Source organism: Micropterus salmoides, unplaced genomic scaffold, assembly GCF_014851395.1.
Source record: "Micropterus salmoides isolate LMB-PRFRI ecotype aquatic unplaced genomic scaffold, ASM1485139v1 Ms_hic_scaffold_8, whole genome shotgun sequence".
NCBI lineage: Eukaryota > Metazoa > Chordata > Actinopteri > Centrarchiformes > Centrarchidae > Micropterus > Micropterus salmoides.
In genome coordinates this window covers 31,263,633-31,276,525 of record NW_024044570.1, presented here as the reverse complement: position 1 = coordinate 31,276,525, position 12,893 = coordinate 31,263,633, and the positions used below count along the sequence as shown (strand labels likewise).

The 12,893-nt window shown below is 40.0% G+C and overlaps 1 protein-coding gene across 1 annotated transcript; it reads left to right on the top strand.

Annotated features, from left to right (window-relative positions):
- The first annotated feature begins 1,478 nt into the window (after positions 1-1,478).
- On the top strand, positions 1,479-12,063 carry pskh1 (protein serine kinase H1). The gene is made up of 4 exons (XM_038705650.1): positions 1,479-1,823; positions 2,473-3,235; positions 4,276-5,184; positions 8,289-12,063. The coding sequence occupies exons 2-4, from the start codon at positions 3,167-3,169 to the stop codon at positions 8,604-8,606; spliced, it is 1,296 nt and encodes a 431-aa protein (XP_038561578.1). The 5' UTR covers positions 1,479-1,823; positions 2,473-3,166; the 3' UTR covers positions 8,607-12,063.
- The last annotated feature ends 830 nt before the right edge of the window (positions 12,064-12,893 follow it).

The window sequence follows — 12,893 nt, the reverse complement described above, 5'->3', positions numbered from 1 at the left end:
TTGCCCATGCAGCAGAAACTGAAAAGCATTTTTGATCTGACCTCTGCAAATGAATCTCTTTAAATAAATCCAAAATATCTATTTTCATAGACCACTTGAAAGATGTTCAAAATGAAAACATATGTGTATACACATAGAAAACTTCATACATTGTGATACACATGTCTATAAACATATGGTTTAGTCCTGCATATATGATGGTTTTAGACTGGAGGCATAGTGAAGTGGCTTGGTGGTGAATTTAAGTTAGAATGTATGGGATCCATCTGCATGTCTGCTGTGAATTAAGTAGTTGATCTCCGAAACAGGCCAACAGACCAGCAGGGGTCCCCTAGTCCCAGTGAGACTCCACCACAAAAGGGAATAACAAAATTAAATATATTCATATATTGTAGTTCCCTATCATACATATTTTAGACAGATGTCTGTGGATATATAACTGCTTGACATCACCACTGCTCTCAGATGTTGGTACATGAGGTATGATCATATCAAATGAGGGTCAGATAACAGTCACAGTATATGAAACTAGTCTAACCTGAACTTGTGGGTGAGCTTGAAACGTGCCTCCCAGACTTTCTAGTACTTTTCCAAGAGAGAAGTCAGCACTTTGACAGAAGGGACCAGGAAGTGACGGTGAGGACTTTATGGGGTCGGAACAAGCCGAGGGAGACCGTTCCGTCTCTACAAAAGAAGTTGGGTGAAAGAGGAGCTCCGTCATGCTAGCTGGAGACAGATAGAGGTACACAGGAAGTTGAAGGATTGGGCCTTCAAAATAAGGGTGCACAAAGTGGGTTGTTGAAAAACAAATTTATGTATTATATGAGTTATCAGCAGGTGAATTAACCTCTTTAACCCCTCCACTCCTCCTACTTCCTGTGAAATGCTTCTTCTCTGCAAGAATACTACCTGGTCCAAGATTTGCTTTCTGGAAATTCATGAGTATGCAATATACACCCACTCACAAGACTGACATAATGAAGGTCTTTAGGTCAAGATTGCTCAATAAAGCAGGAACCATCATATCATGTAATTCATGCTTAAGTGCTGCATATTCCTAAACAATGTTTCAATGAAATAGTACAAAACAGGGCCCCCCGGGGCAGCTGTCTGCCTTGGCAATTCAGCCACCGCAATGCTGGATGTATCTTCTTCAACAGAGGTGGTGTGCTAGATAACACATAAAAACGCAGAAATGTTGGACCTGAATACTCCCTACTAATGTGACTTTTCATTTTAACTATGTATCCTCAGTGATGTACCTTTTTTTTGTCTGTTTTGTTTTATATATGCATAACAAAAATAAAAAGCAAGCAAAAATGTATTGTTGTATGTTTCATTGGCCTGTTTTTTCGCCTTTAAAACACAAACAATCTAGTTGTACACAAAATGCTGCAAAGAATTCTCAACCCGCGTTTTATTTTGAAAATGACAACCGGAACTTCTGTGTCGCATTTTGTCTCTTTCCACTTTTCAGTCTTGGGAAGGTGGTCCCGGTCGAAAAACACCGTCCAGAAAAGCAACTGAGGAGACAGCGGTGCATGTTTTCATACAGTTTCTTTCCACTTAAAACATCTCCAAAACAAGCCATGAAACTCTGGGATTGACACAAAATGTTGCCAACAAAGGAAGTGATGGATTTGAGTTGTTTGTCCTCGGGTATAAAGTTGAGAAACTACGAGGTGAAAATGGAGAGCCCAGCTGAGTGAGAGTGGGGTGAGGAGGCTGGATTTGGCAAAGTTGGGAGTCCTTCCCTGCTGCTAGCAGGCTAGCTAGCATGCTCAGACACTTCGCTATGTCGGGTTAAGTAATGAGGCGAGATTGTAAGTCACTTTTACTCTTATAATGGGGTTATTTGTGAAAGTCTTTAGAGACTGTCCTGGTGTTAGTCAGTGTTGCCGAAAAATAACTGGTAAATGTGTTTTTGGCTAAAGAAAAAACATTGACATGATGGGGCCTGGCCATTTTTAAAATCTTAACTAAACTTTAATACAGTTACATATTACATTTTTTATACAACTATGTTATTCGGGATGTTTCCAGTTTATTTCCTGTTGTTACAAGAGAAAAAGTAAAGTAAGTTAATCAACATTTTGTACTGAGAACACTTAACAGTACTATATCAAGCAGACATCCAACATTTGATACTCGGATATAAGTGACCATCTGTGATAGTGCAGCTATTTCTTACAATGGCAGAGCTGTCCCTTGTTTTCTTGGCCATTTCAAAACAGACTGGGTCGCTGTAATTATATTTTGGCTGAAAGTTTCACAATATGGCCTCATCACGCAACTTCTATACAAAACTGTGGCTTCAGTGCCAAACTTGTCTCTCTGTTTAGGTCAGTTGCTTATCTGCCTTTGAGTGATAAATGAAAGCCGGACTCCGGTCAGGTCAGCATATTCTCAGCCCATGTGTGCCTAACCATAATCACTAAGGTTCATATGTCATTTTCTACTTCTGCATTTTAGAGCTTCCCTCCGTTGTTCTCCAGCCTGTGATAGTCCGGGGGAGCTGCTTTATCTGCAGCATGACCACAGCTTCTCCCAATGGATCGGTGCAGAGTTGATGATCTTGTTTTCTGTGGATGTTCTGCCTGAAGCTTTATGCATTTCTCCTAAAGGCAAACACCCTTCATCTTGTTTAAGAGAGCTCCTCTCCCTCCCCTGCCCTAATCAGTCATCATATTTGTGTCACTCATACTAACTATACTCATGCAATTGTGTTCTCAAACATTCAACATATTACGCTGCTTGAGATGGGGCCCTGGTAGGTTCTTCAAGGGGCTTGAGGTACCCCCTGCCTTCTGACTTCCAGCAGCATGGGCCTATAAAATAATATTGGAACAACAAAACACAGTAACACAGGACTTGCTGATGGAGCCGAGACACACAACGTGCTTGCCCAAATTATATTCATGAAGCCTTGGACTTTTTAAACTGGACCTAAGTGGATGTTTCGGGCGTATTCATGAACTGTGAATGCTGATGCCAGCTCACTGGGACTTGAGTCGGAGTAATCAGTTTTATTCATGAACCCTCTTGCTGAGTCTGGGTACAGCCTGGATGTTGGATGCCCTGACTGTGTTGAATCAGCTGTTGGGGTGATGAGGCAGGGCTCCTGGTGGCCTGTGTGGCTGGCTGGGCAGTGGCCCAAGGTGATGTGATGGGGTGCAGGAACAGTAAGGTCCTCCCTGAGCCTCCAGGGGATGTTCACTTGGACCTGGTCAAAAAGGTCAGTAGGACAGTGTTGTTACTTGTGGATATACTTTTGTTACCCCAGATACTACTACTACTAGTACTACCATTACTGCTATGTGCACTAGTACCAGTAAGTATTGATAATGTCAACTTAGAGCTGCAATTAATGATTACTTTATTTGTTGATCAATCTGTTAAATATTATATTATAATATTTAATATTTATAATATTATATTAATATTTTTAAGAACAGCCAGAAGCCAGTGGGTTTTTTGTTTTTAGAAAAATTGAACAATCCTTGGTGAAGCAGCCTGTGTGTTGCTTCCAGTCCATTCCAGGCCAGATACATGACCCCAATCAGAACATTTTAAAATTGATAATTTGATCATCAGAAATTATTCTGATACTTGAAAGTTATTTTAGAAGTAAAATCCTCTGGCTCCAACTTTTTTTGATGTGGAAATTTGCGAGTTTTCTGAGTCTTTTAAGATATTTTACATAAAAGCAATTTGGTTCTGGACTGTTGGTCAGACGAAACAAGATATTTGGGCTTTGAGCGTTTCTTACTATTTTCTTGATTTAATCAAGAAACAATCAACAGATAAATTGATGATAAAACAAATTGTTTCACACCCCTACTGCACACAGGTTAAAGTCTAACTATTAAAGCCAGACTGATTAATCGGGCCAGACCGAAATATCTGACGAATGAGGCTATTGCACATATATCCTGTCGGCCAATAAGGAACAAGAAATTGTAGTAGAGAACTGCCAGACTAGGTTTTAAAGTAATTTAGAAACAGTATCACCATTATGTTTGTCCGTTTGTTTATTTAATAACTCTAAAATGTCTTTTGTAAGTGTGTGTATTGTAGTCACAAACAAATAAGGGGTCCATATCAAGATAATTTTATGTTAATGTGCTTATGTAAAACAAAATACTATCAGCTAATATGCATGTATGACAGTTGATTTGATATTATCTTCCTTTCTACACAGAAATTGAATCAGCTTTTGTCATTGTACTCTTTTTTTTTTTGTAATTTGAATCTGTGATGTTCTGTATTTTTCAGGTTGATCCTCCTCAGACAGATATCTATAAGCACTTCATTCGAGGGGATGGCACTAGGAGTAAGATGGGTGGGGCCGGTGGAGGGGGAGGTAACAAGGCTGACTCCACCTCCCCATATCAGGCCCAAGCTGCCACTCCCACCGCTTCCATTCAGCCCCCTAAGGACCCATCCGAACTGTCGGACCCTCAGCGGAAGAAGGTGGCAAAATATCGAGCCAAGTTTGACCCCCGGGTCACAGCCAAGTACGACATCAAAGCTCTGATAGGTCGCGGGAGTTTTAGCCGGGTTGTTCGCGTAGAACACAAGAGCACACGGCAGCCTTATGCAATCAAGATGATCGAGACCCGTTACCGGGAGGGGAGGGAGGTGTGCGAGTCAGAGCTGTGCGTTCTGCGACGCGTTCGTCACACCAATATAATCCAGCTGATGGAGGTCTTTGAGACGGCAGAACGTGTCTACATGGTGATGGAGCTCGCCACAGGAGGAGAGCTCTTTGACCGGATCATAGCTCGCGGCTCCTTCACAGAGCGGGACGCCACGCGGGTGCTGCAGATGGTCCTGGACGGCGTCAAGTATCTCCACACTTTGGGGATCACTCACCGAGACCTGAAACCGGAGAACCTGCTCTACTACCACCCTGGAGCCGATTCCAAGATCATCATCACTGACTTTGGTTTGGCCAGTAGCAGAAAGAAGGGCGATGAGTGTCTGATGAAGACCACCTGCGGCACGCCAGAGTACATTGCCCCTGAGATCCTGGTCAGGAAGCCCTATACAAACGCTGTAGACATGTGGGCGCTGGGGGTGATATCGTACATCCTGCTGAGCGGAACCATGCCCTTCGAGGACGACAACCGCATGAGGCTCTACCGGCAGATACTCAAGGGGAAGTACAGCTTCTCTGGAGAGGTGAGGAGTGAAATCTGTTTCACACACAGACACCCCAGCAGACTTCACCCATATTTGGAATACATTCCTTTCACCGCATGAGGCTTTGTCAACAGGTTTCCAAGAAGTTCAGCCTTTCCTTCGTGGTGACAGGTTTAACACAGACACGCATTTTCACACGCTTAACCCTTTACAAGTCTCACTCTCTGTTCCCATCCACGTCTGCCTCATGAACCTTCACCTTTTAGCTCACTACACTCATTTATTTGTCCTCCCTAAGTCATTACGCCCTCCCACTAAGTGTGTGTGTGTGCACAATAATTTATGCTCTATCTGTGTTTCTAGTTGGAAGAATGCTGAGTTGCCCGTTTCTTTGTTTCATAGCGTGGGATGTTTATGTTGCCAGTGAGCTTTACAAAAAGGGGCTCTTGGTTAATGTTGGCCCCACATACAGCCACTCCAGCGCAAATAATAGCTGAGCAGATCTGTAATATTTAATGAAGAGCAGTTGAATCATCTCAGTTTTCTGGGGATGCGTCCATTTCAACTTCTCAAGTATTGACAGGTCAGATAAGTTCAGATCTAACACATTTAATAATTTAAATCACATCAAGCGAGCCCATATTTTAGCTGAGGTCTGCAAATAGGATAGCAGAGCTGGTGGATGAGTACAGGGTATGTCCAGAAAGTCTTCCTTGGAATTAGAGAGAGCGCTTTTCAATGGAATCTACAATTATGCATTTTTTAGCATTACATGGCGGTTATTGAGTAGATATTGTGGTCTTAGTTGTCACATAAAAGTTCTCATGAGCGTATGACAGAGCAATCCTTATTCTCTGTCAACATGAGTACAGACTTGATCTCCAAAAATGGAAATTTCTGTAAAGTCACAGTTGTCAGTTTGAAAACCAACAGGGGAGAGAAGGCCAAATGATGGCTTGATATAAGAGGTTTGTGAGCTGATCTGTTCACCACGCCGCACTGTAGCTGTCAAGGAGACACAAAATCCAAGTTCAAGCAGTAAGCAAGCTGTAATCACCTCTCTCTCATATTGTAACCTTTTAAGTTAATATTTTGTTAGCAAACGAGTTGCCTATTTACACATCCAGCTGAGTTGTGTTCACAACCACCCGGTGAATGTGAGACTGAAGTTCTCTCTTTTAGCTCTGATTTTGGTCTCCATCTCCTTTGCAGCCTAACGTGGTTAGTGGTTAAGATGCATACCATGTAACTGCGACGATTGCTGCATGTCATACACCTTTCTCTCGTCCCCATGTTTCTTGTCTGTCGCTATGACAGAAGAAGAATAAACATATGGTGCGTGGTGATTAAGTGTTTTGCAGGGGCGTTGACTCAGACATTAATAACTGAGAACAAGAACGATTCAGTTCATAACGGGGTAATTTAATCTTCTTGTAAGGATGCAATGCAGTGAACTTTATGTGGATTATGTCACTATGCATGGCAGAGAGCTTAAGAAAATCCTGTCCTGAGGGTAACTGAGAGGTGGAGCTGAGGTGGGGCAGACTTAAATGTACTTCCCTTTGGGACATGTGTCTTTACAGCTGTGATAAATAATCTTCACATTTACAGCTGCAGCCCAAAAACTAATCACAGCCCAGACATTGTTGGTGGAGGAGAAATGTATGTGTAAGGGTTACATATGTGTCATGTATCTTTAGCCAACATTGGTGATTTACCTGCTGTGTGAAGAGGGGGGGGTATGCTGTCTACTGGGAGACTGAAAACACAGCTGGTTGCCAAGCAGGACATCATGTACAAACTCTGTGCGTGCGTGTAGAAAGGCATGCTGCGTTGATATTCCCAATTCCTGTCTCAGTCACTCATTCTAAATAGAGTCCATTTCTCGGGAAGAGTCGACCACAGTTGTCAAGAGCATTTGCTTAGGAAGTTTTATTTTACATTAGATCTTTTGGAAACATGAATTTCTGTTCAAGCAAAACATAAAAAAACAAATCAACCAGAAGAACATTAAATTTACTACCCTACACCCATGGTTGAGTCTGACTGTATCAAAAGACCAAGAAGACACATTGAGTCAAATACACCAAACGCCTAACATGGTCAGATGTACTGTCTGTACACTGTAGTAGAAGTTCTCAGCTTTATGTCACTCTGCTGCCCTCGTGTGTCCAGTGGACAAAGCTCTGCTGATGCCAAACAAACTATAGGTTCTTTAACAATTATTTAAAGCCCCACTCCACTCAGATGTGTTTTGTTTATTGTTGCTTTACTTGGATGTTTGAGCTTTGCTGTGCAGAATGATAGATGTGCAGGGTGTAACACTAGAAGGCTGTTTTCACATTCAAATGTTATGTGGGAAAGTTTCTCTGCACATCAGAACTTAGAGTTCAACACTTTTTACATATGAGCATGTTTTTGTGACATAACAACTAGCATTAAAGCCAGTCGTGGTCCAGTAACTTACACAAGTGTGATGTGGAAACCTCCAGAGCACATACACTAAGAATGGACTTTTCAGTAAAGTAGGAAACGTCTTGTGTCCGGCAGCTTCTGTCATGAACACACAGATTCTGATTTTGATGTGTCATCCTATACCACAAAAGTTGTTGTTCTCATGTTTTCTTTTTGTTATTTAGAGCTAGAGTAGGAAACATTGGAGAAACCAGCTAGAGACGGGTTGATTTTGAATTTCAACAAAAATGCTCCTGAAATCAATTGCCTACCTCAGCTTTAATCCATTTTCTTCTCACTCAAACATAGAAAGTTTCTCTTATGTCCACATAATAAACATTTAATTTCTATAGAAGGTCTTCTATTATTTCTTTCTCTCCTTCCCCTTCTATTTTATGGAAGCAGAAAGAGCACAGGTGGAGCTAATAATATGATTAATGCCTCTTTTCCACCAGTTATTGCAATGCAATTCAGCAATTAGTGATATTAGTTACACCTGTGTAACATGGTAACAAGTTCAGATAAGAAACAACAAAGATGGCCTCTTCCGTTGAAAGGAGAATTGAATTGTATGACCGTAACACAGTAAAACATTCATTTCCATTGCACTGTATAGAGTACAGACATTAACTTTCAGTGTACCGTGACTAAATTACAGTCTTGTCTCACATCTGTCTCCCCCTCTGCAGCCGTGGCCGAGCGTGTCCAACCTGGCCAAAGACTTTGTGGAGAGGATTCTAACGGTGGACCCCAGTGAGCGGCTCACAGCTGGCCAGGCCCTCAAGCACCCTTGGATCGTCAGCATGGCCGCCGCCTCCTCCATGAAGAACCTTCAGCGCTGTATATCTCAGAACCTGCTGAAGCGGGCGTCCTCACGCTGCCACAGCACCAAGTCGGCCCAGTCCACTCGCTCCAGCCGCTCCACCAAATCCAACAAAGCCCGGCGGGTGCGGGAGAAGGAGCTGCGCGAGCTGAACCGTCGTTATCAGCAGCAGTACAATGGCTGAAACAGGGATGGGGACAGCCAGTGACTGGAGCGGACCTTATAATTTTGGGGTAACCAGCACTACAATGACTGAACTTTCACTATTGTCATTCAAAGTCGCTGCCAATGTTGGAGGCCAAGATGGCTTTAAGTCCCAAATCATTGCCTTAAAAAATAGGACAATGAACATGACTCAATCCATGGCTACAAGGCCGTAGAATTAAGGTTGAAAAGTAACTGCTGCCAGTTGAGACTATAGAACAAGTCAATAATGATCATGAAGACAATGTAATCTATGAATTGCTATGGCAGTGTGTCTCCTGATGAACACAGACAAGGACACACAAGTCAAGTTTTGAACTCCAAAGGTTACATCATCTCTCTATTCCTTCACTTTTCCTCCGACAGGATGGTGCCTTCCACTCCTTTGCTTTTGATCCTTCGATCCCTGTGTTTCTACATATTTATTTATTATTGTTGACATGATTATTAGTCTCCATTCAAATGGTCACTGGATAATGACCTTGCATGAGGATCTGTTGAACAGAGTTCTGGGTACTGACGTTTCTAAGAAGAAAGGACTACTTTAAGAAGAGGGGAAAACCAATTCCCCTAACTCATTCCTGATTGAAAATTGCTGTGAATTAACTATACTATACTGTACTAATTGTACAGACCTTGTCTTAAGATGTGGTTAATGGAAACACACTGCAACAAAACCACACACCCTTGAAGGACAAAATGAAGGCGTATCTTAGTTGCTTCTAAGCTCATCTAATCTTGCCATTATTGCCATGTTAATATTCTGAAGCTGTCAAAAGATCGTGAAGCTGTTTTGTTTTCCATGTTAAATCTTAAATGTATTATATTAGACAATAGGCCGCGCAGCCCGACTCCCAAAGATTTTTATAAATCCATAGATTCACCCATGAAGTACTGCTACAATCCCTTCGTGCTGTAGAGCAGTATTCTAATAATTATCTGTCTTTATAAGGGCATGTGGTCATTTCCGGCGTTGCGTGGTGTTACAGTGAAAGTGGCACATGTTGCATCCCGCTAAAATGAAGATTTTTGTTATGCTGCTGCTCTTGCACCAGCTCTTTGTAAGTTCAGAGTTAGCCTGGTTATAACATAAGTGTTTACAAAGTGGAGTTTTACACATCACTAAATTAAAACAGGTTGCAGCACACAAACTAGTTCTTTTATAAGAAATGAGTTGTAACTAAACATTAACTACAAGGTGTTTCGTAGCTAACTGGACCCACTGATGAAGCTAATGTTAGCTTGCAAATGCATCACCCATTAGATTGAAGAGTAAAAGTTATATTTGATCCGAGTCCCGACACATGATTGAAATGCTGTTTAAAACTTGTTTATGGATTGACAAATTGTTGGTGCAACCCAAACCAAGTCCTGCCACCTTTTCTAGCTAGCCTCTGTTCCACCAACATCTGTAGCTCAGTGGGATTGCTCCTAAACATTTATTTCATCTGTCCTGTTAGCATTCAGTAACAACAGATCGCACCACAGTCAGCCATTGGCACGCCCTCAAAGGAATTTTTTTTCTTAAAATTTGTTAAGTATTCAAACCTTACTAACCATTGTAAGGGGTAGTAGATATTGCTATTTAGCACGGAATATGGAGAGGAAATCCCAGAAATGTGATTCTGCTTGTGGAACAGAGGCTAACGGGATCGTTCAGTTCTACAGTAGCTTTTAAACAGGTTGTAGGGACCCTTCAGAAAAACAACTGTCCTAAATGGAAACCACTGAAGATAATAAGGAGCATGTAGAGGTGAATCAAATGACCATTAATACTTATAATTATTAAAATATTCTAAATAACAAAACCTAGCACACGTAATCCTATGCATACATTTTCTTTAGTTTGGAAAGGATGCCTTTGTTCTCTAAGTGTGAACTCTAGTTGATCAAATCCACAATGTTGAAAGTAAAAGCATAATATATTGTAGCACTCTTTTCAGTCAGAATCATAACTTGTCTAATGCAGTCCAATACCTATCATGTGTGGATAGTCAGAATAAGGTTTGTGACTACTGCATTACTCATCAATAATCTGAAATGAGAAATGGAGATTTTGGTTTTTGTAATATTGTGTTGCAGTTTAAATGTTAAAAGGCTGCGTTTCAGTAAAGTGAATTTTCTGAACTTAAACAGTTCAGGCAAAGTGAAATGAAAAATGAATGAAGCTGCTTGTTTGGTCATCATATCCATGTTTAAATAATTGATTGCAAATGATTCCTCCCCAAATTTACTATTAAACATTTCCCAAAAGTAGCACAACTTCAGAAAAATAGGTTGGGATTTTTTGCCTTTATTCCTTTTGTTCCCACTTTAATCTGGCAAAGCACTTCATTAAATAGAATTTAGTTAGTTTTTACAACTGCAGTCTTCCTTTGTATGGAACCAGTTCATTGCGTTTTTATATATTTTGCCCCTTCAGAATGCTCCCAGAGTAAATCAGTTGCTACAGTGTGGTCTTTTCTTCTTTTTATGAGCATTTTGCTGTGATCTATTCCAGACTTATAAAGTGTGTTGCTGTTGTGAACTTTTTAACACATACTGGAAACCTATCGAGCCATGTCAGCTGACCTCAGTTTTTCCCTTTCTTTTTGTCTTTTGTCCTTTACTGGTTCCAGGATTCTCTGTCATCTTTCTGCTCTTTCTATTTTCCTTCATGTAAGGCAGATTTAAAAACTTGTTTTCCATTGTCCCACAGCTGTTTTTGTCCTGATGTCACACCTTCTGGTGAGACTTAAATGTTTATAAAAGATGCAAGTCAGGCTTACATTGGAACTAGTATTGGTACATACATAAATTTTCACTCTGTCTACATTTTGTGAGATACCCTACCCAAAAAGTGTCTTTTTTATATCAAACATGCATACTCTGTAGACTTGAAGAATTTGAAGAAAGGTGCATTTAAAGTGCCTTCAAAGAGAAAGCAGCTGTGGTCATATTAAAAGAAAGATTTAAGGTGTCATATCTTCTTCAACATGCAGAATAAGGAGGTTGCCTTCGTTCTGATAGTTAGTTCATTGGTTGCTCCTAGAGCATAGCATATATGCGAGAGAAACATATTTAACCTGTCTCAGCTCTGAGACTCAGACTCTCAAAGTAATCATTTGGGCTCAAAGGAATTGCTGTGGTTGAATTAGTCAGCAACATTGTTGAGTGCCTAATGTGTACCATGTTCAATGAATAACCAAATCAGTTTTGCAGAATGTCAGCACTTGGGAAGTGTTTCCTTTCATGTTTTTATATATCTGCGTGATTTTATGTAAATGCTGTTGTCCTAAATGAAGTAGCCAACTCAACACTGTTACCTGAGAACAGTTATTCATCCTTTGTTTTTATTTGTTTAAATGAATGATAACACTTTGATTCATCTACCATTAACTTTTTTTTATTTTTTTAAACGGTGAGTTGTATGTGACAATAAAACACTCAAACCATGACTTACTTGATTGCATTTGGATTTTTAAACTATTCCCTGAGAGAGGAAATAGGCTTGTTTGCGATTGGTCCAACAGATAACACGAGTTTATGTGGAAGTTAATGTGTGCACAGCAAGACTACATTTTAGTTTGAGTACATTTCGTTTGCTACGGTTGTTTTCAGGGTAATTGATAATATTTGTTAGTTCTTCCTCTGCCTCTGCTCATTTGCCATAATGTAAAGCAGGACTTCAAATTATTGGCGTTATAATTTTAGATGGCCTGAAGTAGTTCAGTTGTAGCTGCACTGAAACAACAACATTTTTTGTATTAGCAATCAAATGTAATAATAAGGAGTCAATTCAATTCAATTCAAATTTGCTTTATTGGCATGAATGTGTAACAACAATATTGCCAAAGCATCATACAAACTACATCAATCAACCCCATACATTTCATTAAACAAGTAATTAAAGCGTAAAGTAATCAAAGCGTATGTGTGTTTGTGTTAAAAAAATATAAAAATAATAAAAATAATAAAACAGTAAGGTGTGTGTGTGTGTAAAATCTTTTAAATATATATAAAAATTTAAATAAAATAAATGAAACAATAACTTGTGTGTATGTGTGTATATTAATAGACAACATTTTTTTAATTAATTGATTAAAAAAAATATAATAATAAATTTAAAAATAGAAATCAGTATCAAATGTAAAAACAAAACAATTACTAAAATGTCAAACGATCAAAATAATAATAATTTTTAGACATAAGCAGGGTGCCGCTGTGGCCAAAAACAATCTCCTAATGTTCTTAACCAAGGGTATTGAATTGTAATGTGATAGTGATA

Coding starts and splice junctions, on each gene's coding strand:
- pskh1 (XM_038705650.1), top strand. CDS start 3,167: ATGGGGTGCAGGAACAGTAAGGTCCTCCCTGAGCCTCCAGGGGATGTT. Junction 3,236..4,275: donor ACTTGGACCTGGTCAAAAAG/GTCAGTAGGACA, acceptor TGTATTTTTCAG/GTTGATCCTCCTCAGACAGA. Junction 5,185..8,288: donor AGTACAGCTTCTCTGGAGAG/GTGAGGAGTGAA, acceptor CCCCCTCTGCAG/CCGTGGCCGAGCGTGTCCAA.